Source organism: Hylobates moloch, unplaced genomic scaffold (assembly GCF_009828535.3).
Source record: "Hylobates moloch isolate HMO894 unplaced genomic scaffold, HMol_V3 SCAFFOLD_7, whole genome shotgun sequence".
Taxonomy (NCBI): Eukaryota; Metazoa; Chordata; class Mammalia; order Primates; family Hylobatidae; genus Hylobates; species Hylobates moloch.
In genome coordinates this window covers 9,379,192-9,405,847 of record NW_026652282.1, presented here as the reverse complement: position 1 = coordinate 9,405,847, position 26,656 = coordinate 9,379,192, and the positions used below count along the sequence as shown (strand labels likewise).

The 26,656-nt window shown below is 39.4% G+C and overlaps 1 protein-coding gene across 3 annotated transcripts in view; it reads right to left on the bottom strand.

Annotated features, from left to right (window-relative positions):
* FRMPD4 (FERM and PDZ domain containing 4) overlaps positions 1–26,656 on the bottom strand; it is a 611,249-nt gene that overhangs the window by 33,216 nt on the left and 551,377 nt on the right. For all 3 annotated transcript variants that reach the window (XM_032756574.2, XM_058441280.1, XM_058441281.1), the window contains exons 5-8: positions 17,402–17,447; positions 8,707–8,811; positions 6,113–6,220; positions 1,984–2,115 (exon numbers count right to left, since the gene is read on the bottom strand). In XM_032756574.2, coding sequence (XP_032612465.1) covers positions 1,984–2,115; positions 6,113–6,220; positions 8,707–8,811; positions 17,402–17,447 — 391 coding nt within the window. The remainder of the gene's footprint in view (positions 1–1,983; positions 2,116–6,112; positions 6,221–8,706; positions 8,812–17,401; positions 17,448–26,656) is intronic.

The window sequence follows — 26,656 nt, the reverse complement described above, 5'->3', positions numbered from 1 at the left end:
AGAGATTATACTTGATTTTTAGCACTTCACTTTTAGTTCTGATTCTATAATGAAAAACAAAGTTAAACAAAGAATGATTATTAGAAGTTGTTTCCTTCCAGCATTTTAAAAGAAATATAGTAATTGGAGCGGGAAGTTTTGTTTACCTAGCATCAGAAGAGACTTTGAGAGAATCTTTGTCCAACTAAATCAGCATGAAGCTTTCCTATAAAGGCTATGTAGTAGATAAAAGTTTAGAGAGGAGGTATAACCAGAAAGATCAAAACGTTGTGGGGGGTTTCATTAGACTCGTAGTAACTGGATGTCTGCCCATTTCCCCTTGACATTTATTGCTATAAGCTGAAGGATATTTACAGCAAACACCTGTGACCATTCGATAGCACAAGGCAAACCCGAATAACAAGAGAGCAGCCCACCATCAATAACAGACAGCATGTCGGTAGGCACATGTCCCAGCCCCTCGCCTCTCGGTGGGATACCTCTGAGGTGTGTCCTACGCTGTCTCCCAATGCTCTCCAGTAGGACTGAGCTCCAGTTACCCATAGTGGAAACTGGTTTGATAATACATTCTTTATTGGCCTCTCAATTTTTCTCATCTCTCTTCCCCATTCCTCTGTGGGTATTTCCAGATATCTCTTCCCAAATAAACTACATGCATTCAAATCCTTAAGTTCTGCTTCCGGAGGAACTCAGATCCAGACACTGACCTTTCACATGAGAGATTCTGTATATCAGGGGTTGTGCCCCTGTAATGAAGCATAAAATAAGTCCTTTATTTCCAAGAGTGTTTGGCACAAGTTAAAATAATAACCATTAGAAGTGATTTAAAATATCTATAGGTAGATTTAGACTCAATAGAGGCCAGGCATGGGGGCTCATTCCTGTAATCCCAGCACTTTGGGAGGCTAAGGTGGGAGGATCGTTTGAGCCCAGGAGTTCAAGCCTGCAATAAGCTATGATTGCACCACTGCACTCCACCCTTGGCAGCAGAGTGAGACTCTGTCTAAAACAAAACAAAACAAAACAAAACAACACAACAACAACAAAAAAAAAACAAAAAAAAACTTGATGGAAATAATAAGCCAAGTTTAGGTAGAGGAATATAAATCACAGATGGCAACTTTTGAACTAATCTATTACAAAAAGTTGGACTGAATCAAGAGAATCGGGGATATTTGCAGGACCCAATGTGTGGGACACCAGCTTTTATATACAACAACCAAGAAGCACTTTAGTGTGACAACACTTTTTGCCCCTCCCTCCAGCTGGCAGCATCTGATGCTTCTCCTCCTGGTGTCCCCTCCTACCCCTCTCCATAAAGTTCTGTTATCATTGATCTCTCCTATGGAAGAGGAATTTGTTGAAATATTTTATACATTCAACAAAGACTTTGCTTGTGTCACAAGAAAAATCAGGGTGCTGCGCTGAATTCAGCAGCCAAGCAGCCTGCTTCTCTCCCCAGGGAACAGATGGGGGTGGCATCTTGGTAATCAGGAACTGGGACACATTGGTAGATCACATATTTATAGCGGGCAGGACTGGGGCAGAGATTTCAGGCTTCCAAAAATAGTCTTAAGTATGCACCCAGAATTTCAAACAACTAAATATGATTTTGGATTAATTTAAATAATCCCAGAAACCATTTCTTTTTAGTGGTTTCAAGAGATTCTTGACCAAAACAGGTGAACAGATCACTGTAATCCCATAAAATATAATTTTACAGAACTATATTCTCAATGTGCAGCTGGTGAGACTTTGAGTGACAAATCTAGTTGTGAGACTGACAGTCTGCAAAAGATGGGCAGAAAGGGAAACATGACCTTGAGGTGTAAAATGCATTAAGAATGCCAGCACTTCCTTTACAGAGGATACCCAGGGATACAATTAATACATTTACAGGATTAGAGTGGGAGAGAAATCTTGGACTGGGCAACCTCTGCTCTAACCAGCAGCCTCATCACTTGAGGGGGAGATTTCACAGACCTGAGTTAGAGTCTCCTGTTCATGAAGCAAGAGCAGCTTGGTTCCGGCCCCTTCTGTCCTCTGCTCCAGCATGAGAGAGAAGTGTTCAATGCCTTTGATGGAGAGCTTCTCTTGAAGGGTTAAGATGACATCCTTACAGAGGAAACATGAACATGATGAGACCAAAATCGAAGCTGCCATCTTGTGGAGTCTACCATGACTGAAAAGTGTTACACATGTAGGCTGCCAATCTTGAAATTTTATATGTTTGGTTGATTCTGAAATTTAATGCTCCAAAGATCCAAAAAGATGCAGAAATGAAGCCTTCCTTCTCTTGCCCTTTTCCTGGCCTCCTCGATCATTCAAAATCTTTATGGAGTTCAAAACAGAGAGTTAACAAGGTAAATAGCTGGAGGAGGAGCTTAATATCATGTAAGCTCTTGATATAGAAAGGTTGTCAATAGATTGTGCAGTGTAGCCAGTTCAATTCTCCTTTTTTCTAAATGAGGTAGCAATTAAACCAGTTCTGAAAGTGGTCTGCCCCAAGGGTTGGAAAACATGGCCTGCATGCCAAAACTAGCTCACCATCAGCTTTTGTAAATAAAGTTTTAATGGGACATGGTCATACCCATTTGTTTATCCAAAATCTATGGCTGCTCTTGTGTGCTGCATCAGCAGAGTTGAGTAGTTGCAACAGAGACTGTGAAGACAAATATCTGCTTGCTGACCCTGGCTTACCCTTCTGAAAGAGCAGTGGTGGTTGTAAGGAATGGGGGCTAAGGAAACAGTTAGGCTTCTAATCCCAGCTCTACTACTTATTAGCTGTGCAGCTTTGGGGAAGTTATTTAGTCGCTAAGTATCTTAGTTTCCCTGTGTGTAAACTGGGGATAATAATAATGCTTATCTCAGAACGGATATAAAGATTAAATGAGTTCACACATACAAAGCGTTTATTATAACATTGTTTGGCACAGAGTGAGGGCACCATAATAATATACATATATTTATTTTACATCTCTGGGGAAGGTGGAATGAGCAAGCTTTGTCAGCAGTCTTTTATAGGATTAAGCATTTATGATCAGAAAGGTGTTCCATATACAAACACACACATTTACTACAATGTAAAACTAATCTCTTCAACCTATACTTTTTTCATGTACTTGAAAACTGGTAAAGGATCCCTCGAAGATAATTTAGACTCAGATGCTAAAAATTGTATAGGGAAGTTTTGCCCCACTGCAACATTTGGAAATTGCTGGAGACATTTTTGGTTGTCACAATAGGGTTGGGGATACTACTGCCATGGAGGATGTAGAGGCCAGAAATGCTGCTCAACATCTTGCAATGCAGAGACAGCCCCACAGAAAAGAATGATTTGGCCCAATATCTCAACAGTGCCAAGATCCAGAAACCTTAGAGTGAAAACTTATAGTTTTCTTTTACTGACTTTTCTGATGTTTTAATCCTTCTCTGTGGTCCTTTTTCAATTTCTTCAGGCCCCATTAAATCAAAGATCCCCACATCCACCCTCTCCTGAAAAGAAATCATTCAAGAGAAATGCCTTGACTATGTTGAATTAAAAAAAAAAAAAAAAAAGATTTCCCTGCTTTATAATTTTCTCTTAAAGCCCAGGAAAGAGAAAACAAAACCAGCCTTTGTGTGGCAAACATAATTTATAAAGCATTTTCCTGAACCACCAGGGAGGACATTGAAAAATCAATAGCAATAGTTTTTCCCTATTGTAATTCTGCAGCAAGAATTTTGGCAATTTTTGTTACACAGTGTCATATTCCTTTCATAACTATACTATTTCTACTTTACACCTACCAGCCAGTGTCTATTGTAATAATGAGGCTGTTAGGTATAAGATAAGATAACTTGAATTTGATGTGAACTCTTTGCATTTCTTCCTGTCTTCTCATTGTCATCTGCAATCCTCGGGGAAATCAAACTTAGTCTTGCATATGTTCCGTAATAAAGAGGCTGGAGGGAATGGACAACAGGGCTTTCTTAAATTTAGATTTATTTCTGTTAAGAAATGCATTCAAGTCTTTACCTAGGTCTTCAGGTGGGGTAGGGAGTCCAATGGCAGGGAGTCCAATGGCAGGGAGTTGACCAGTTGGCAACACAAAACAAGGCCATGGTGTCAGAAAGAGCTGTAATAATGTAGCTCTGTGGGTTATTTCAGAGGTCTGCCAACCATGACCTGTGGGTTATATCTGGCCATGCCCATTTGTTCACATATTGACTGTGAAATAACAGATTAACCTTGCCTAAAGAAAAATTTGCTCTTTTTCTCCCACTCTTAGGAAGTAACCTGTAAGCCCTTGGACTGTCCTGTCTGATAGGAGTGTTTTTGTTTACTGGGTGGCCTTGGGCCATACCAGATAGTCTGTGCTAACAATTGATTTATAGTGAGAACATTGGGCCATATGGTATCAGCTCTAACTCTAGAGAGACTGGATACTAAGGTCAACCATGCAGGTGGTTAGCTGTGTCTATGTGGAAAACCCCCGATAAAAACTCTGGACACCAAGGCTCGGGTGAACATCCCTGGTTGGCAGTACTTGATGCATATTGTCATGCATCATTTCTGGGAGAATTAAGCATTATCTGTATGAATCCACTGGAAGAGGACATCTGGAGGCTTTCCACTCAATCTCTCCTGTGCCCTGACTATGAGCCTTTCCCATTGCTAATTCTATTCTGTATTCTTTTGCTATAATATACTGTAATTGTGAGTATAACAAATTGCTGAGTTCTGTGAGTCCTTTGAGTGAATTATCAAAACTGAGCATTGTATTAAGGACTAACCAAACCCACCTGTTCATGGCTGCTTTCCTGATACAATGACAGAGTTCAGTAGTTGAAACAGAGATCAAATGGCCCACAAAGCCTAAAATATTTACTATCTAGCCCTTTCCAGAAAAAGTTTGCCTACTCTTGGGTTAGTTGATCAATAATTACATTAACGTCTCACAACAAATTGATAATGAATGAGGAAAAAGGGAAGAAGACCTTTCTAGTCATCACCATTTAAAATTAGAAGTCTTGTATGAAGGAAGTTAATATTTCATCTGGAATGATTTAAGGATGATTTAATGCTCCAACATCAGTCTAATATTTTCCACTGCATGACCTATTAAGCCACTACATACTTATAGCAATTCGAAACAAGCTGCTTGCTGGTATCATGACAATAAGAATACACAGTGAGTGGGTCTTTGCAGAAATGCTTCTACGTGTGAGGTCTATGCTGATTAATTAAAAAAAACCAAGAATTAGAGGTCGGATATTGATAGACATTTTTTAACAGAGGGTTGATATTCTCTTGATAGATTATTATACAGATAATCACTAGGTACTCTTTTACCTTCATAAAATCTTTTTTACTGTGCCATGTGAAGAAAGCCTATTTTAGGCTGATGAAGCATTAGGGAGCAATCAATTTCTGAATACACTTTTGTCCAATAAAAGGAAGAGACTCTGTACTTTTCTTTTCCAGGAAGAAGGCATGTGGGGAAAAAAAACCATATGCTTTGCTATAATATCTATTACCTAAAACTCACCTGTGGCTCTGAAAGACTAGGATTGCTTTGTGAGTCTTCCTTTCCAGCCCTTCTTCTAAGAAGCAGGCCTCATTTCTGCTTCTTTATGCATCATTACCATGAAATTGGTTACAGAAATTAAAAGTAAATGTTACTTTTACATTATTCTACCCCTTGTTTTTTGCTGGACACCAAAGTAGCAAATATTCAATTAACAGCTAACATCTTAATCTTCTGAGCAGCTGATATTGCTGAGAAATCATGCTGGCCTTGGGCAGGGTGCCAAGCCTTCTTGGTGATAGTCACACTATTTTAATTAACCTGTAGTTGCATTAAAATGACTAGCTCTAGTGTTTCTTCACTGACAGCATATTATATTGTTCTGCAACACCAAGAGAAATAAAAGAGCAGAACCTTCTTGGTTTAAGCTTTTGGCTTTGGTTTGGTTTGAAGTATTCACAGACTACATTATATGGAGGCAATCAACAAAATTGCAGAAATAAAGGGATAGTTCTGAAAGAAGATGCTGCCACAAGGGCTCACAGTGTCCTGCATGTTGTACCTGAAAGAGTCCAGGGACAGAGTTTACCAGGTCATCTTACCTTAATGGAAGTGCTGCAGTCAAAACGAAATGATTTGGTCTGCCCATTTTCCAGATAGACTTTCAAAACATTTGGCATAAAAAGAAGTGAGTTGTCCTTAACAGTTTCCTGTTTAACAAAAAAAGGGGAGGGCATAAGTTGATCAAATAATAACTCTTCTCTTTGCAGTAGCAGCACATCTATAGTTTATTCTAAGCATGGCATTAAAAAACAATCAAACTCTCTAAGGCCAACAAGGCGTTCCTTTGGTGATACGTGAGTTAAGTTGCTCATAGCAAAATACATTTGCTCATCAGAAAATCAATCAGATGAGTTTTTTTTTTAACTCAGGATTCCCCACTGGCAAACATGATTGCAGATATGATTCTTTTGTAATTAGGCTTTGACATTTGGAACTACAAGCCCAGACCTAAGCAGGGCAGGACGTCTTGAGCAGAACAAAGACCAGCAATGATGCTGTTTGATGAGGTACTGTTGTTGCCTGGCAGCGTCATGATGGTGAGTCACCAGCATAAATAAGCTTCAAGTATAAAGTTATTTTGTGAAAGTATTTTCACCCAGTTAGGAATGATTCTTAAACTCCAAGGGAACTCCATTAAATCTTGCAACTGCAAAAAACAAAAACAAAAACAAAACTCCAAGGGAAAAGATAAGGAATGGCTTAGTGTGTTAAGAGAGTAAAACATTGTCTATAATGAACAAGATCATAATCTAGAAATAACTCAGAAAAAGATGCCAGCTTGAAATATGACAAAAAGCAAACAATAGAAATGTTATTTCTTTGCATTTTTTCTTTCACTGGAAGTAGTGAGAGATGAGAGAGAAGAAAGAGGGAGGGAGAGGGCACACTGAATGAGTTCTATAAGTCCCAGGAGTGAGCTGAGTTATTCACATGTAGTTGGTCATAAAGTCCTAGTAGTTGAGGAGAACTCAGCAGTCATGAGTGCACACATCCCTTGTTTTGCACATGAGGGAACTGAAGGCAAGATGTTCAGGAATTTGCCAGTGTCAGAGAGAATTCAGTCCCTAAGTATTTCCATAATGGGCCTCCTGCCTTTCACTTCCTATTTCTTTTCCTGAATTTCCTCCCCCTCCTTTCTGCTCCTGTGGACTTCCCGCACAGTCTTGCTCTCAAGTCACTGAATAAATCTGGATCCCAGTCCAGAAGAAATTGCACTCAGTGACTCAGAAGAGCAAGGGTAAACTGGAAATGAAGACAGTCATGAAGTCTGAGGAGCATCCACATGACTGAACATCCCTGCCATCCACAAGCCTGTGGCAGGGCTGTAGAGGCTTCAGGAGATGATTATCCTCAGAGGTGTCCTCACACATCAGCTGCCTTGCAGGAGTCCTGCTATATCCAGGGATGAACTGACACTGCTGTAAGCAGCTTCTAGAATCATACTCTTTCTAAAGATGCATAAACTACCTGGTTGCCCAATTACATGCTTGAAAGCTCTGGGCAGAAAAGGTAAGTTTCAGAGGACTTTCTGCTATGTATTGATTCCTCTGTACCTTCCACCCTTCAGCTGGGACAGTCTTGTTGTAAATTAATAATGTACAGTGACCGTGCCTCCAGAGTGATGGGACGCATTGAGAGGCACAGAACAGACCATGCTCACAGGGCAGCACAGCCACAGCCTCTAGCCTTCCCTACAGGCATCACAATAGCTGGACCCCAAGTAGAGCAGCCCTAGATCAGTAAGTTTTGATTCAAAGACACTTGGAGCGTGAGTGCCTTGCCCAGGATGTACAGGCCTACATCTTCAGATTCAGATCCAGAACCAACCTCAGAGAAGAGTTTGTGATCAATAATGCATATATCGTAAGTGAGATTTTATCCTCGTGGATTTATTTAAACAATACCAACAGAACACCAATGCTCTGGCATTTCAAAGGTCCAAAAAATATTAGTGCCTTGGATGATAGTTTTCTAAAAACTGAAAACACTTCAGTATATTTTTGGGAGAAAAAGTCAAAAACATCCTGTTGATAGTTGCATTATTCATTTTGAAGATCAATTAAGTGCCTGAGTAATCATGATTTCTATCAGGACCTATTTATGGAGATGTGGGCGGTATTTCTTCAGTTCTTGTTGCCTACATAAAATTTTTCCATCATTTTAACTTCTTTGCCTGATTAGTTGAAAGATTAGGCTTTTCTGGGGAAGTAAAAAGGAGAAACAATACCTTTCTCAAAAATACATAAAGCACTATTACATGGAAGAATGCTTAGTTAGCAGAATGGGAAGAAATAGGTGGAAGGTTCAAAGAGGCATATTTTACTGAGTATGAATGAGGCAGTGTCAGTGATCCCAAATCATATGAACTCCTTTGCAAAGTAGTGATGTCTCTGACACTGGAGGCATTCTAGGAAATCCTGGACTACCACATATTCTGACCATGCTAGAGGAGAGTCAGGCCCAACCTGATGATCTCTCAAGCCCTTTACAACCTTGAGATTTGACACCTCTGTAAAAACCAACAACCAATTTCAGATCAATCATTCCAGTGGGACTGCTGACTTTGTTTGAGTGCAAAGCTTCTGCCTCATTGACTCTCTCTGAGTCACAAAGCAGGTGACTGTAAACTCACCGACACTTGGCCGTTGATGATGACCTCCTCAGAGAAGCGTACTTTGACTGGATTGGACTTTAATCTTGCCTTTTTTGCAGCACTAATAAATGCTGATTTGGGAGACTAGAAGCAAAGAAAACATTTTATCTGATTACTGGTAACATAATGCGAACCTTGTAACAGTTGTTTTCCATCTTAAGTATGCAATAATTTTGCTAAAAAATAAAGTGCTTGGTGCATGTCCGATTCAAGGACAAAATGCAAATTATAGATGCAGTCAAAACTCTGTCATGTCTATAAGTTAGTAAGTTTGATTTAGTCACCAGATCAGAACTACCACTACCATCTTCCATGTTTTAACTGAGCACATTTCCAGGGATCTTTTAAAACAATGGCTGCAAAAGCACACAAGCTCTGCTTTTAATAGAGAGTTTTGAGCACAGTGTTCAAGGTGAGGTGGTAGTCAGATCTAATGTTGGGTTTATGATGAATTGATCATTAATCATCTAATTAATGAGAGTGGAGAAGAGCCATTGATAGTCCTAAAATGATTCATAATCCCATTGTTATTCACATTAAGGGCATATGGGCATGTGAGCAGACAAGTACTCTCTCTCTCTCTCTCTCTCTCTCTCTCAAGCACTCATGCTTTATGTACCTGCAACCTGAGTTTTAGCCTCTTCTTGGTAACTTGTGATCCTGTGATCTTACTGGGCAGGGTAGAGACGAGACCTTTCCTTACAATTGAAAGTTGACTTCATATTCTTCCTCATCTTATGGGCTCTTTGTGCTTTATGATCCTCTCCTTTCTTTTATTAGAAAGAGGGGCCATGTGGCACAATTCTTCCTCAGAAATTGGAAGTACAATGGGAGAACCTGCCTAGAAGGGTGCTGTGATACTGGGGCATCCCTTGCTGCAGGGTCTTGGTAAAGTCACTTTATCTGAGAATCACCATCGTTGCATAATTTTAAAGAAGCCTAAGGGGAAGGGAACTCACACCTAGTAGATATCTACTATGTTCCAGGCATTTTTTGTTTATTTTTAAAAAGAATTACATTCTCTATGAAACCTAATACAGAGGTAAATAGTTTGAATCATACAATTGTTATTTTATAAATGAAAATGGTCAAATATTGGCAATTGCCTATGGTTCAAACTAATGTTTTCCATGCTATATAGTCTTAAGACATTGAGGCTGTTGTGTAAAGAATTCTAGTAACTGACTCTAGAAACAACACAGAGGCTTAACCCTCCATTTGTTGTACTAAACTAGAGATACAAAAGCCAACTAGGGTGACCTATACTTTGGTTTTCAAATAAAATGAATTTAAAAAAGGACTCTCATCCTTGTCAAATACAAGTATACTTAAGATCAATTAAATTTAAAAAGCAATATGATGAAATAGATAAATCAAATGTGGTCCATCTGTACAATGAAATATTATTCAACCATAAAAAGGAATGAAGTTCTGACACATGCTACAACATGGATGAACCTGGAAAATATTTTGCTAAGTGAAAGACACCAGGCACAAAAGGCCACATATTGTATGATTCCACTTACAGGAAATGTCCAGAATAGGCTAATCTATAGGGACAGAAAGTAGATTAGTAGTTGCCACGGGCTGGGGGTGGAGGAGAATGAGGGAATGAAGAGTGATGCTTAATGAATACGGGGTTTCCTTTCGGTGTGATGAAAAAGTTGTGAAACTAGGTAGTGGCAATGGTTGTAAAACATTTTGAATGTACTTAATGCCACTAAATTGTACACTTTTAAATGTTTAAAATGGTACATTTTATGTGTATTTTACTGTAATAAAGCTGTTGAAAAAAGTATGATAAAAGGTGTGTGTGGGGTGCGTGTGTGTGCGTGCATGTGTGTGTGTGTGTGTGTGTGTGTGTGTGTGTGTGTGTATTCCTGGATGGAGTTTTTACTTTAATACCAGGAGAATCCTGTTATTTCTAAAGTTCCCCTCCATCCACACCTATCCCATCCTTTGCTATGAGTAGTGTCGTAGAAGACTGGATAAATGGATGATTTGTCTCCCAGAGCTTGAATTCATCCATTTATGCAAGATGTTTTAAGAGAATAGCTGCCCTCTTTAAAAAACAAACAAACAAACAAACAAACAAACAAACAAACAAACAAACGACAGCAAGAAACCGAAAGAATAGCTTTAAACATGCTCAACGTGACTTTTAAAAGTCCTGCTGCAGAGCTGAAGCGATGTGACAGGGTGTTCTCATCAGTATCTTTGTAATTATAGGCCAACTTTAGTAATGATTAACGAGCAAATCATACAGTGGTGAGTGCATTTGCTTTTGATATGTCATTTTTTAGCTGAAGGGAAAACATTATTCTCTTGTAATGATTTTAGGCAGGCGATATTTACATTGGCACAATGAGTTGAGCACAAGTGAAACGGCTGTAATACAGCTACCCAGAACAGACACTACTAATTAGATGAGATGTTTAATGCAGTCACACCCCACTTCTCCAGCATTGTTTGGGAATGAAATATTTCACATGTGTTCAATGTGCCAGATACCGAGGTTTGTTCCTCTATGCATCCCAATTTTTAAGTGTTATATTTTGCCATATTTTTCTAAAATGTTCCACCTAATTCCTTGCTTCAATAAAAAGTATAGAGTTTTCGGATGCATATCATTTGATATAACCTTAGAGTGCCATGGTGTTCCCAGGGATCACGAAAATACATAAGGTTATTTGCCCCTGAAGTAAATAGCCCCATATTTACTAGCCATGCTGAGGCCAGTAAATGTGGGGCTATTTACTTTAGGGGCAAATAACCTTACGTAGTATCTCCTCTCTCTAGCTGTATGTAGCATGCCCATTTTATGTAACTTCATTCCTGTACTTATTTACGATGCCATAATGAGAAACATGGTAATTTAGGAAGACCAGAAAGGAAACTAAATAGCCAAGGTTGTTAAGTAAATATTATTTTATACACAATTTGAAGTCAACAGACTCGGGATAAACTTCTAACTAAGAATTCATAACAAGTACTTTTTTTTGTTCTGGGTTTGTGACTATTTCATAAAACTGACAAACGTTTTGGAAATTACTTTTTGATAACAACTACATAGGCTCTCCAAGTCTGAAGGCTACTTAACAAGAATCAACAAAGTACTGGCTTATTCCACTGGCTAGAGTTACTTGTGTTATATGGGGTAATGTAAACCAGTCATGACTATAGTTTTAACACAGATTTATCTTTGCTTTCAAAAAATATACAATGTGTACCACTTGAAAGCCTGCTGAATTAATTCTGAGCAACCTGTAGGTGTTGATCACAAGCACTTCATATCCTGTGGTGGAAATAACAAGTAATTACCATTTAGAATAATCAGATTCTCTTACTGTTAATTTTAAGATTATCAGGTCCCTAATCAACCCCCGTACATTTTCCAAATTTGCTGTTGCTAAGATGGCCACAATAGCGTGTGGAATGCTCCTGATGCTTTTTAATGCTCTTAGAAGTTAGTAGAACATAGTTTGAAAAAATTACAGAAATAAGATTAATTTCTGAAATTGAAGGGCAAGGTCTTGAACTTGCAATTCCTAGAGCTTTATAGTATTACTTACATAGCAGGTATTGAGTGAACATTTGGTGAAGACTCGCCTACAGTTATCACTGGTTGGCTTAGTTTGGAGTCTCCAAAATGCAGACCTAAGACAAGGATTCACAAGCAGGTAGCTGATTTGGGAGGTGCTCACGGGAATCCCAGGTAGGTAAGTGGGGAAGGCAGGCAGGAAGGGAGAATAAACCAGTAAAGCATTCGCTGTTACTAAGGCACCACTATAGGCAACTGGAGCTTACTCCTGCTGGGAACCTCTGGGAAACAAGGTAGACCACATGCCTCAGAGTTATACTGTCTGAGGAGAGAGGGAGCTGGGGTATTTATCCACCAGTTTCTGTCAATCATTGATGGAGTGTCTCCTTGTATTGTAAGTTTTCAAAATTCATATTTTCCTGCTGCCTCAACATCCCCACAAACAGGTTGTGAGCACGCTGCCCAGGCAACCAGGTATACCAGTGTGATAAAGTTAGCTCCTGCCGCAAGTACTCTTTCCCATCCTCCCCTCACTCTGACTTAGTAACATTTAAACAGAACAATGAAATTCACTCGCACTTTTCTTGTGTGTTCCACCCTGACCCCCTGATAATGGCACTTGCCCACAGGCTCTACCCTCTCTGTCTGCTCCCTGCCTGCTTGGTTGAATCGGCTCCCTTGGTGCTCCCTCTCATGTGACCCCTCCTCTTGGCATGCAGTTTCTCTAGGACCTGTGAGTATAAAAAACTTCTTTTTCCTGCACCTCTCCTGTGTCCCCTCTTGTGGCTACACCTGACTGACCACCATGTAAGAGAACACAAAACACAGCCTTTCTGGGAATGATAATTCCTCAGCACTTGTGGCCTGCTCCATGAGCATGCTCCTGGGGCCAGGAAGAGCCCACAGGCAAAGACTCACAGGTGTTCTCCATTGGAAATTGGGCTGGCATGCTCAGCATGACATATGGTCTGGGCTCTGATAGTATGTGCTACACTGGGATTTCCATGAGGAGGTGTGTAGCCTCTCTCAGCTGTGTGGAAAACAGTAAAATGTAGTTAGGAAGTTGGAGGCAGGAAAGCAGGTCCCTCAGCTCTTTGGACTAGAAGAAACCTAAAGGAATGTGAATTATGCTAGCTCACGGGACACCAGAACTGAGAGAATGACTTAGCTTAAGTCCCATTGAGTTGGGGTTGCATGAGGGGAAGTTGTAGAAACTCTTTTTTGTTTTTTGAGACAGAGTTTCACTCTTGTTGCCCAGGCTGGAGTGCAATGGTGCAATCTTGGCTCACTGCAACCTCTGCCTCCCAGGTTCAAGTGATTCTCCTGCCTCAGCCTCCCTAATAGCTGGGATTACAGACATGTGCCACCACGCCCAGCTAATTTTGTATTTTTAGTAGAGACAGGGTTTCTCCATGTTGATCAGGCTGGTCTCGAACTCCCAACCTCAGGTGATCTGCCCCCCTTGGCCTCCCAAAGTGCTGGGATTACAGGCTCAAGACACCGCACCCAGCCGTAGAAACTCTTTAAATACTCTCTGTCTCAGGTAAGACTGGCTTTGGAATTCTAGACTTGGAAACTGTAGAAAGCAGAGTCAAAGGAAAAAAGGAAAGAGCTGGCCAGTGAAAGATCTATAATAAAAAGGATAACAGTACGAGGAAAGAAGATGGTATATCAGAGCCAAACAAATAAAACCCATGAGTAACCCAGAAATTCCCCTTCTAAAATTCCATCCTGGGGAAATACTAACTACAGATTAAGACTTATACATAAAGATTTTCTTTTTGGAATTATTTATAATAGCAAAACATTAAAGACCATGTGAAAGGCCCAATGATGGGGGTTGGTTAAGGAAATCTTGGTTCAGTGTAATGTTTTGCAGCCATTTAAATGATGCTTATAAAGAGTTTTTGATGACATAGGAAATGTTTATGATATATTTAGTGAAAGAGGCAGAATAAAATTATATGTACAATATGATCTCAACTAAGGCATAGAAAAAAAGACTGGAAGTAAATAGGTCAAAATGTTTACACTGGTTGTCTCTGTGGGAAAAATTTGCCAACACATTTTTCTGCATCTGTATTTCTTTCTGTACTTCCACTTAGTACTTTTTTTCCCAAGAAAAACAGTAAAAATCGTGGTGGTGGGGAAAGCCTACCATAATACTTTTTTAAAAAAATGCAGCAATCTATTAAGAATTACTTCTTATCAAAGAATTTCAGGGATCCTAAGACTCTCACCCCATTCCCCCTTGACCTAGGTCTCATTGGAGATCAATTTCTGCGGTTGGGTCATGTTGGGGTACCCTGGGCACACATGGAATGTGGCTGGAAGGTATAAACATTGGCTCTCTATCTTTACTGGACCTTATGCAGAAGAAATACAACATTAAAAATGCTGTCCAGCAAGTTGCAAAAGAAATTAAAATGCTAATTTTTGTTGTCTGTAATAAAAGTAGAACTTATGGACTTTCTTTTGGTCTGCTGGGCCATCTGTTTCTGTTTGTCAATCTTGATTGCCGAGAAGATGTTTAACAAATAAATGAAACTCAATAAGTATTTTTTTTCACAAAAAGTAACTTGCTTGTAGTAAAATCCAAACACAAAAATATAAGTAAAAGATTGCAGTCTTGTCTTTTCCCATCTGCTCTCCTCTCCATGTCTGATATCCATTTAAGAAACTTTGGGGTTTTAATTCTTTAATTTCAACTTCCACACCTTGGAGGAGAGAAAAGCCATTTGGGATTTGAACAGTAAAGGGAAGACTTTAGGTGGGACAGTGGTTCTCAGCTGGGAGTAATTTTGCTCCCAAGGGACATTTGGTAATGTTTGGAGACATTTTGGTTTGTCACAACTTGGGGAGAGGGTGCTACTGGCATCTAGTAGGTACAGGCCAGGGATGCTGCTAAACATCCTATGATGCACAGGACAGGTCCCCATAACAGAGAACTCTCCAGTTCAAATGTCAACAATACCAAGGTTGAAAAACCTTGAGGTAGCATTTAGAATTTGGCCTGAGACTTGAAAGGTGAGAAGGATTTATTTAGTGAGGCCGAGCAGGTGGTGGGACTGGAGTCGTTTCTTGAAGGAGAGTGGTCAAAGGAAAGTCAAAGATGAGAATTTATCTGCAGTGATTGGGCAAGGGGAAAGTGACTCTGGAGCAGAGGTACAGCTGTTGGCTATAAGAACATGTGACACTTCCTCCTAAATATTGTGGCTAAGCGTTGCCTTTCAATGTAGCACAACGGCAAGAGCCACCGGAACTCCTAGAAAATTCCAGATTATCTGTTAAAAGGAAGTGCCATGATTCGTTGATAGTAATCAATATTCAAATGAATAACAAGTCACATGGACTCCAATGGCAAACAGCAAGTAAAGCCACAAGACACAACCATAAACTTACATGTAAAACTTCTTTCTTTTTCTAAGTTTACTGCATGAGGTAAAACAGTATCCCACATTGCGAAACAAGCAAACAAACAAAAAACAAAAAACAAAGGTCCTGCCTGATCTTGCATTTCTAATAGATTATAAAATGTAGAAAGAGAATTCTGGAACAACAATGCTAACGTGAAGTTCCACCAGGAATTTGTAGTTGTTCAATCTCAATTTATAGTTGTTCAATGCTTATTATAGACATTTACATTGGCTTTACCCAAATGAATTTGTCCACTGCAAATAAATAAAGAAATGTGGATAGATTTGAAGTAAGTGAAAATGACAATTTGGTTAACCAAAACAATCTAAAAACAGCCCAGCTGTATTTTATATAGAAGCACATGGAAGGAATCTCGGAATCAGACAGATGAGGAGACCAAGGTTCTGAGCAGCTATGGTAGTCACTGCTGACTCATTTGTTATATTGCTGGGAGCTAGATCTCAAGTCGTGGTTCTCTAACATCCTGGGGCCTCCTTAGTTTTCAAATCCCAATGTGTGTGTATGTGTGTAAGTTCTGTCAAAGAGATGGAGTTAACAGTAACAGTCAATATTAAACTGAGCTTTTAATATAAATATGCATAGTTACATCCTAGATGGCATAATTTGTTGTCTTGGTTAGTTCTATTTGTGGTCTTATCAGAATCCTGATCCTTATTATTTCCTGTCTAAAATGCCTAGCCCACAGAGCTTAGGGAAAAATTCTGGGACAGGGGAAATGAAGATTTTGGTCAGAAGGTGGAGATCAGCAAATACCAGAGCCCTTTAATTGATACAGAAATGCTCCGACTCTATGGGGAAGAAAATAGGAGCTTAAGCAGGCTGGAATCGCTGCCACTCCGTATGAAGGCCAGACTGACGGGAACCATTTTGGGAAAAATCTAAAGGAATTTGCCTCAGTAATTTTTAGTTCAACTGACAACGTATGAAATTTGCAAGCAGTGGCAAGTCTATACAAATAGAAAGGAAATTAGTGGTTGCCTAGGACTGAGTGTGGGAACAGAGATTAATTGTAAATGGGAACAGGGATCTTATTGGGGGTATGGAAATGTTCTCAAACTGGATGGGGTGATCGTTGCATACCTCAGTAGATTTTATGAAGACCGTAGAACTGTACACTGAAAATGGATGAATTTTATGGTATGCAGATTATACCATGACAAAGTTTTTTTTTTTTAAATCACAAGAACTGTCCAGTTTTTAAATCACTTTCCACCCTCCTAACCATGATAGCTGAAATCAAATTCTGACAGCATATATCATATAACATCTACTCTTAAAGCAGGCTTTGCTAAAATATCCAGTTCTCTACCAAATTATTTAGAAGGGGATAAGAATAACAATTATGCATTGACCTCTTAAAATTAGATAGTCTCATGAGATTTGTGTTTCTTAAGCTGGAAACCATAAGAAGGTCTTGAATTCAGTGTCATTTACAAATGTGACCATTGCATAGGACTGGAACAGCTGGTTGTCTTTCAAGAACTTTAGAAAATGTATTACTCCCTTTTCTCTTCAATGAATGACTTTGCTAACATGGAGTATAAAGTACAAAAATAGTCAAGATTTTTGAACCCATATTGTGAGTGCATGTTATTTTTCTCTGCTGTTATTCATCATCATGGTTTTACTGGAGTGGGCAGAAGACACAAGAAGCCTGAGAACATTAAGTGGCACTTTTATTCACAGAACACTTACAGGGTAAGGCTGAATGACAGTGAGGAGTATCGATTCTTTGCAGCTTCTGTAAGAGAGAAAAACAAACATATTTATGATACGCACTGAGCCCGGACTCTAACTAGTAAGAGTTTTCTTTCAAAACAAAATGTGTGATGCGTTAGTGAATGTTCCCTGGACTCCCAGGATAGAGTAAACCAAATAGCTCAGATGTAGGCTTTCAGACCACACAAAAGCCAAAATGAAGTGTTTCCTGAGTTTAACGAACTGCCCAATTGAAAGCTTCCTAGTAAGTTTACATTGGGCAATATTATCTGTGTTGCCAAACAGCAGGACCTTAAAATAAAACCCAGGAAGGGAAGAACAGTTTTAGAAGCATCAACTAAGTCTCTATATTTTTTGCTGCTCTCAGAATTGATTCTCCCCTTCTGATTTTCCTTTAGCCTATTTTTCTTTGCTGCTTAAAAATTTCTCTGTAGTTTTCTGTCAGGAGAAGAGATTTTTAAAAATTCTGTCAGTTCATGGAACGTCATTACCTCTCAGGATCAGCATCCAGAAAGAAAAATGTTATTGTAGGTTTCCTATGAAAAAGATAGCATCCCAGCAAACATCGGTTCCCATACTGTGTGGCTTAGTAAGTCCCTGGTCACAATGCTAGGATCCTGGGCTGATAAATATTTCAGACAGGCACCGGTTGGGAAATATTACTCACAATAGGCCGCACTTCATGGCTAAAAGCAGAACAATGTAATATAATGGTTTATCTAATTCCCTCCAAGTAACTCAAACCCTTGACGAAAAGTCATATTATGGATTATAATAGTTTTTCTTTCTTCCCTTCTTTGTTCCTTTTTAAATCATGACTAGGAGAAAGGTCAGTTGCCATTTTGTTGAAGAAGAGCTGATTTTTTCTACTTTAGGTTGTAATTAATTACCCACTTTTCTGATTTATTGCCCAAATGAGTAAGGGGAAGGAGATCTTTTGCAAGGCTGTTCCCTGGAAGAAGTCACTGCAAATCACACTTCTAGCACTAACTGATTTGTGGCTCGGCCCACTCACTCTGGCTGGGCTAGACCATGTAGTAGGGAGTGGGGTAGGGGAAGAGAGGAATCAAGAGGGCAGGGAAAGGAGTAATAGAACTCAAACTCCAGGAAGACTCAGAACACTTAGGATGATGGTGCTGGTGGGGGCAGGAAGGTAGCACAGTGCTGATGGTGGCCCGTCTGCTCCCACAAGTTCCCAGTCACCAAGGCTGGCGGGGGGCCCAATGACTGCAGTGGACAGAGCAACAGTGCAATCAAATGAGAATTCAGTGGATAAGATGAAGGATCTGCATTGCTGGTGGGAGTATACACATGTGTAGCAGTTTGGGGAAGCAATCTAGCTTCAATAGGTCAACTTCAGTGTCACAAACACCATGACCCAGACAGTCCACTCTGGTTTTATATCCCCCCAAAAATTCTGCTGCTAGCCTTTAAGGGGAGGTGGATGAGGATGTTACTTGCAGCAGGATGCATGGGGGTGAAGTGTCAGAGGCAAACTGGGTGTCCATCTCCAGGATAACAGATATGAGACAAATATGTGGAAAGCAACACAAACAGAAGCAAAGCACTGTTTCTTAGTTTTTGTTCAAGTTTTCCTCATTCACAGGCAACAAGAAATGTTTATCAGATAAGAAATGCTCTATAACCCCATTGACCAAAGAATGTGTGAGTGTGGCAGCCATGTTAGTGGAACTATCTGCCCTGCCTGGCTTGTCCTGTCTGAGTCTGAACCCAGAGTCCTCAGGAGCAAGCAACTGGCCCTGGGAACTCATTCTCTACACCCAGCTCATTGGACCTGAATGTTGGAATGAGCCAATCAGATATCCTCTCTCCAGAATCAGAACTAAGAGACACAGAGACTAAGAGAGTTGGGAGCCAAGTCACATTCATGACTGAGCACCAGAGTAAAGATTACAGATGCCAGTAATCCCCTGAACAGTCCTGGTTTCCACCATTGCTGAGGGCTGGTTGTTCACCATTTTGCTAGAAATAAAATCATTCACATAAATGATCTCAGCAGGATATCGATCATCATTCTGAGAAAGAGCTTTTACTTTTGTTTTCTCTCATCTTAAGTACATAATCATCATCTGCCAGACAAGAAGAATTAACTCCATAGCACTACAGATCCCTCAGGACTCCTAATCCAAACCTAGGTGGAAAAAAAGATGGAAGCCATATGTGTTCATATGTTACAGGGTGCTAAGATGAACTGAGACAGAATCAGCTGAGGCCCCATGCCAATACATGCCAATCATTCCCACATGCCAAAGAAGGGTGCTGCAAGATTTTCAAAGGTGTTGAAAACCAGAGTTTGGAACTCTTACCCCTTACTCATCTTGGGATCTGACTCATGTCTTCATTACAAACTGAAAAAAAAGGCAACAGGAAGAGGCTGTCAGAAGCAGCACATGCTCAAAGAGCAGAGGCTACATTTGTGCAGTTACTACACTTACACTGAGGCAGGCCCAAAGTATGAGACTCTTGGAAGATGCAGTAGAAACACTGGCCTGGGACCTCCTGATCAACTGAGCTACTTGGAGGGATGGGAGGGCCTTCGCAGAAATATACAGAATCCAAGGAGCATTGAGCATAGCCCACCCTTGGTTTCTTCCTGACACAAGGGGGCTGCAATAGGAGTAACTCAACAAAGAAATCTTCCAGGAATCCATGACAGCAACCACAAGGAAAGAGTCCACCAACATCACCTTCCACGGACAGAAGAAAGTAATGCTGGATTACATTGGTGCCAATCAAGTGAGAACTTTCTTGCCTTTTACCTCACCATCTTGGCCTCATTTCAATCTGGAAGGAGCTGAATGCTGGGGCAGTAGAGAAAACATTGACAATGCCTCTCAACCCACTGCAGGCTTACTAGGCCTGAACTAGGCACAAGGGAGGAATTTTGTGGAGTTGGAAGTTTTGACTATTACATGACAGTCAAGTGTTGATTGTGATTACAAGTGTACAAGTAACTGGATAACTTTATGAACCTGTTCAATATGTTTATGGGAACTACCTGAGATTTTGTTGAGGGCTTGGAGGAACTGGCCCTGGGGAGCTGTTATAAGTGGGCAATGTGGGGAAAGAACATAGCTGCCTTATGATTGCACCCTCCAAGACCTGCATGCTCTACTTATTCCCAACTTCTATTTATTTATTTATTTATTTATTTATTTATTTATTTATTTATTTTTTATTATGCTTTAAGTTCTGGGGTACATGTGCAGAACATGCAGGTTTGTTATATAGGCATACACGTACCATGGTGGTTTGCTGCACCCATCAACCTGTCATCTACATTAGGTATTTCTCCTAATGCTATCCCTCCCCTAGCCCCCCATCACCCAACAGGCCCTGGTGTGTGATGTTCCCCTCCCTGTGTCCATGTGTTCTCATTATTCAACTCCCATTTATGAGTGATAACATGCGGTGTTTGGTTTTCTGTTCTTGTGTTAGTTAACTGAGAATGATGGTTTCCAGCTTCATCCATGTCCCTGCAAAGGACACAAACTCATCCTTTTCTATGGCTGCATAGTATTCCATGGTGTATATGTGCCACATTTTCTTTATCCAGTCTATCATTGATGGGCATTTGGGTTGGTTCCAAGTCTTTGGTATTGTGAATGGTGCCACAATAAACATACGTGTGCATGTGTCTTTATAGTAGAATGATTTATAATCCTTTGGATATATACTCAGTAATGGGATTGCTGGGTCAAATGGTATTTCTAGTTCTGATCCGTGAGGAATCACCACACTGTCTTCCACAATGGTTGAACTAATTTACACTCCCACCAACAGTGTAAAAGCATTCCTACTTCTCCACATCCTCTCCAGCATTTGTTGTTTCCTGACTTTTTAATGATCGCCATTCTAACTGGTATGAGATGGTATCTCATTGTGGTTTTGATTTGCATTTCTCTAATGACCAGTGATGATGAGCATCTTTTCATGTGTTTTTTGGCTGCATAAATGTCTTCTTTTGAGAAGTGTCTGTTCATGTCCTTTGCCCACTTTTTGATGGAGTCGTTTGTTTTTTTCTTGTAAATCTGTTTAAGTTCCTTGTAGATTCTGGATATTAGCCCTTTGTCAGGTGGATAGATTGCAAGAATTTTCTCCCATTCTGTAGGTTGCCTCTTCGCTCTGATGATAGTTTCTTTTGCCATGCAGAAGCTCTTTAGTTTAATCAGATCCCATTTGTCAATTTTGGCTTTTGTAGCCATTGCTTTTGGTGTTTTAGTCATGCAGTCTTTCCCCATTCCAATGTCTGGAATGGTATTGCCCAGGTTTTCTTCTAGGGTTTTTATGGTTTTAGGTCTTACGTTTAAGTCTTTAATCCATCTTGAGTTCATTTTTGTATAAGGTGGAAGGGATCCAGTTTGAGCTTTCTGCATATGGCTAGCCAGTTTTCCCAACACCATTTATTAAATAGGGAATCCTTTCTCCATTGCTTGTCTTTGTCAGGTTTGTTAAAGATCAGATGGTTGTAGATGTGTGGTGTTATTTCTGAGGGCTCTGTTCTGTTCCATTGGTCTATATATCTGTTTTGGTACCAGTACCATGCTGTTTTTATTACTCTAGCCTTGTAGTATAGTTTGAAGTCAGTTAGCATGATGAACTGGTTTGATTAGATCATATTATTTGAGTCCAAACATCCTTTGACTAAGACAGGGAGGCTTAGAATCTTGAGATGAAACAATAAAACAGTAATCAAGAGAATAAGGGATAATTGTCAGACAAAAAACTGTAAGGTGGTAGGTTGGGTGGGAGAATGAATAGGTCCATAAGGCTGTGGGACAAATGCTAATTTTCTCTAGAGCAATGCAGTGGCACTGAATTTATTTGTTCACTTCTGGAAAGGGAAGCTGATATGCACAACTTCAGTGCAGTAGCTGTTAGGAGCAGGCAAGGCCCTGGAGAAGGACTCTTGTTAGTCATCCTTGATGCTAATAAGCATAGACCCTGTATTAGATTCCTATGGCTGCTATAACAAATTACCACAACCTTAGTGGCTTAAACATGATGCAAATGTACTATCTTATATTTCTGGAAGTCAGAAGTCTCTGATGAGTTTTGCTGGGCTAAAATCAAGGTGTCAGCTGGGCTGCACTCATTCTGAAGACTTTTCAACTTCTAGAGGCTGCCTGTATTCCTTGGCTCATGGTCCCTTCCTTCATCTTCAAAACCAGCAGTATCATCTTCAAATCTTTCCCTGATTTTCACTTCCTCTTTAACTTAAAAGGACCTAGTGATTATATTGGGTCCACCTGGATAATCAAAGATAATCAACTCATGTCTGACTTAATCATATCTGCAAAGAAAGTCACAGACTCTGGAAATTAGGATGAGGACCTCTTTCAGGCGATCATTATTCTGCCGACCATAGACATTAGCTTTATCAGTTACCTAGTGTTGCATAACAAATTCCCACAAAGCTAGTTGCTTAAAACAATACCCACTTATTATCTTACAGTTCATGTGAGTTAGAAATACAAGCATGGCTTAGCTTGGTCATCTTTTTCATGTTCTCTCTTGAGGCTGCAATGTTTTGGCCAGGGCTGGGGTCCCATATGGGAGCTCGTTTGGGAAGGATTCACTTCCAAGCTCACTTCAATGATTTTTGGCATGACAAAAATCCTCTTTAGGTTGTTGGACCAAGGGCCTCAGTTCCTTGTGGGTAGTTGGCTTGAGGCCACTCTCAGTTCCTTGCCATGTGGATCTCCCCATCTCACCAACGTGGCAACTTGCTTCATCAGAGCCAGCAAGGGAGGGAGTCTGCTGGCATGCTGAAAGCTACAATCTCATGTAACATAATCATGGATGGACATCCCATCACCTTTACCACACTTTTTTGGTTAGAAAGCAAGTCACAGGCCCCACCCAAACTAAAAGGGAGGGAAATACACAAATCTATGAATACAAGTGGAGAGATCATTGGGGTCCATCTTATATTTTGCCTGCCACATGAATAAAGAGACTTCTAGCCTAGTAATCCATATGTATCTTAAAAGTAGTTTCAGGCCGGGTGCAGTCACTCATGCCTGTAATCCCAGCACTTTGGGAGGCAGAAGCGGGTGGATCACCTGAGGTCAGGAGTTTGAGACCAGCCTGGCCAACATAGTGAAACCCCGTCTGTAATAATAATACAAAAATTAGCCAGGCATGGTGGCACATGCTTGTAATCCCAGCTACTCTGGAGGCTGAAGCAAGAGAATTGCTTGAACCCAGGAGGCGGAGGTTGCAGTGAGCCAAGATCGCACCACTGCACTCCAGCATCGGTGACAAGAGTGAAACTCTGGCTCAAAAAAAAAAAAAAAAAGTAGTTTCCATTCATTACTTAACCTCATGCAGAATTTCTTCTTTCAAGAAATTCTGGAAGAAGGACTGCTTAGCACACTTTATTAATTTGAAAATGGGAACTAGTTTCAAAATATGTTGATTATATTTAAAGTCTTTACAGCTATAGTAATGCTTTGTAAATTACCTGACACATAATCTAGATTGACTTTAATTTTACTATTTAATGAATAAATGAAGTTGTCTGAATTGAAATAAAATATTCCAATATGTTATTTATCACCAGGACTAGGGACATGCTTTTCTTCTCTTTTTTTGTCGTCTATAATTATGTAATTATAACCTGCCAAACAAAAAAAATTAACTCTATAATGTTTTGGATCCCTTAAAATTCCTAACCCAAAGATCCTAGGAGGAAAAAAACAAAACAAAACAATGATCTACACCATTTAAAACAATGATCTACACCATTTAAAACAATGATCTACACCATTTAAAAATAGCCTCAACAGAATGATTAGAATCAGGAATAGAAGATGACACTTTTAAGCCATCAAATTAACTTCTTTCTGGGATGGCCTAAAACAGCTAGAGACCATTAAGAATCCAGTTATAACTACATTTAGATAAGTATTATTTCATATTAAATTTCACATAAATTTTCTACTTTTGAAGAGTAATTTCAAATTGCTGTGACAATATTTTTTAAATGGTTGAGTTTGTTAAAAACGTTATCTGGATCCCTGAATCACAGTACTGATCTCTGCAGGGGAATATAGTCTATCCTACCCTAAACCACTCCTGTCAAACTTGCCTTCAATTCCTGTCTCTTCATTTCTTTGACAAAGATCTCTTCTTATCCTTTTTTGATGGAGAGTCCCTTGAATCATGTTTGGGACACTCAGCATCAATGGTTTTAGACCATGCTTTGGCATTATATACCATTTTATGATTTCATTGGATGTCATTTGATGCAGAAAGCAAACCTATGTGAGGAAGAAGCCCAGCTTCCAATGAGGTAGAGTTTCCAGTATTACAATCCCTCTAAACAATGAAGCTAAGGCTGGTGTTCTCTGTTTTTTTAGAGCAGCGTAGTTTGACATCTTTCTTTAAATGCTTTTCTCATTTTATATTTATACCATTAAAAAATTATAATATATAATCATATTGGCATGTGCTAGAGTATATTTTCTTTCTAGACCAACTTAAATAGATCTCTTGATGAACCCAGACACTGATACTAATTTAACAGTCATCATGGGAATCAAGATTTGCTCAGACATTGGGAAAACCAAACAAAATAAAAATCAAATAACAAAGATATATAGGAAGATATTTCATGTCAGAATTTGAGAATCTTGCTTTAGAAACATTAAGTCTAAACAAGTTAACTGTACAATTTTAAACTTCAAAAGTGGAAGTAAATAATCAATCTGTGAAGGGTAAAATGTTAGGCTTTTAAAAGGAAAACAAAGAGGTAATTTAGGATTATATATGAAAGCATTTTATAAACAGTGAAATAACATTCTAATGTAACTTCTTGAAAGATGGATGTGCAGTATTTTTATTTAGAAAGAAAGGCAATAAAGTGCAGTGAAACAGTGTTGAACTCTCACTTCGTAGGTGTACACATGCACACATAGGATTCTTTATTCTTCCTGTACTTCAGGGTTCTTCAAAGAAATTAGAAAACAATTCTTAGTTATTTCTTGTCTTCTGCTAGCTTTTGAATTTGTTTTCTCTTGCTTCTCTAGTTCTTTTAATTGTGATGTTAGGGTGTCAATTTTAGATCTTTCCTGCTTTCTCCTGTGGGCATTTAGTGCTATAAATTTCCCTCTAAACACTGCTTTAGCTGTGTCTCAGAGATTCTGGTAAGTTGTGTCTTGTGTCTTTGTTCTCATTGGTTTTAAAGAACTTGTTTCTGCCTTAATTTTGCTATTTTCCCAGTAGTCATTCAGGAGCAGGTTGTTCAGTTTCCATGTAGTTGTGTGGTTTTGAGTGAGTTTCTTAATCCTGAGTTCTAATTTGATTGCACTGTGGTCTGAGAGACTGTAATGATTTCTGTTCTTTTGCATTTGCTGAGGAGTGTTTTACTTCCAATTAAGTAGTCAATTTTAGAATAAGTGCTATGTGGTGCTAAGAAGAATGTATATTCTGTTGATTTGGGGTGGAGAGTTCTGTAGATGTGTATTAGGTCCGCTTGGTCCAGAGCTGAGTTCAAATCCTGAATATCCTTGTTAATTTTCTGTCTCATTGATCTGTCTAATATTGAAAGTGGGGTATTAAAGTCTCCCACTATTATTGTATGGGAGTCTAAGTCTCTTTGTAGGTCTCTAAGAACCTGCTGCATGAATCTGGGTGCTCCTGTATTGGGTGCATATATATTTAGGATAGTTAGCTCTTCTTGTTGCATTGATCCCTTTACCATTATGTAATACTCTTCTTTGTCTTTTTTGATCTTTGTTGGTTTAAAGTCTATTTTTATCAGAACTAGAATTGCAACCCCTGCTTTTTTTTTGCTTTCCATTTGCTTGGTAAATATTCCTCCATCTCTTTATTTTGAGCCTATGTGTGTCTTTGCACATGAGATGGGTCTCCTGAATACAGCACACTGATGGGTCTTGACTCTTTATCCAATTTGCCAGTCTGTGTCTTTTAATTGGGGCATTTAGCCCATTTACATTTAAAGTTAATATTGTTATGTGTGAATTTGATCCTGTCATTATGATGCTAGCTGGTTATTTTGCCCATTAGTTGATGCAGTTTCTTCATGGTGTCAACGGCCTTTACAATTTGGTATGTTTTGCAGTAGCTGGTACCGGTTTTTCCTTTCCATATTTAGTGCTTCCTTCAGGAGCTCTTGTAAGGCAGGCCTGGTGGTGACAAAATCTCTCAGCATTTGCTTTTCTGTAAAGGATTTTATTTCTCCTT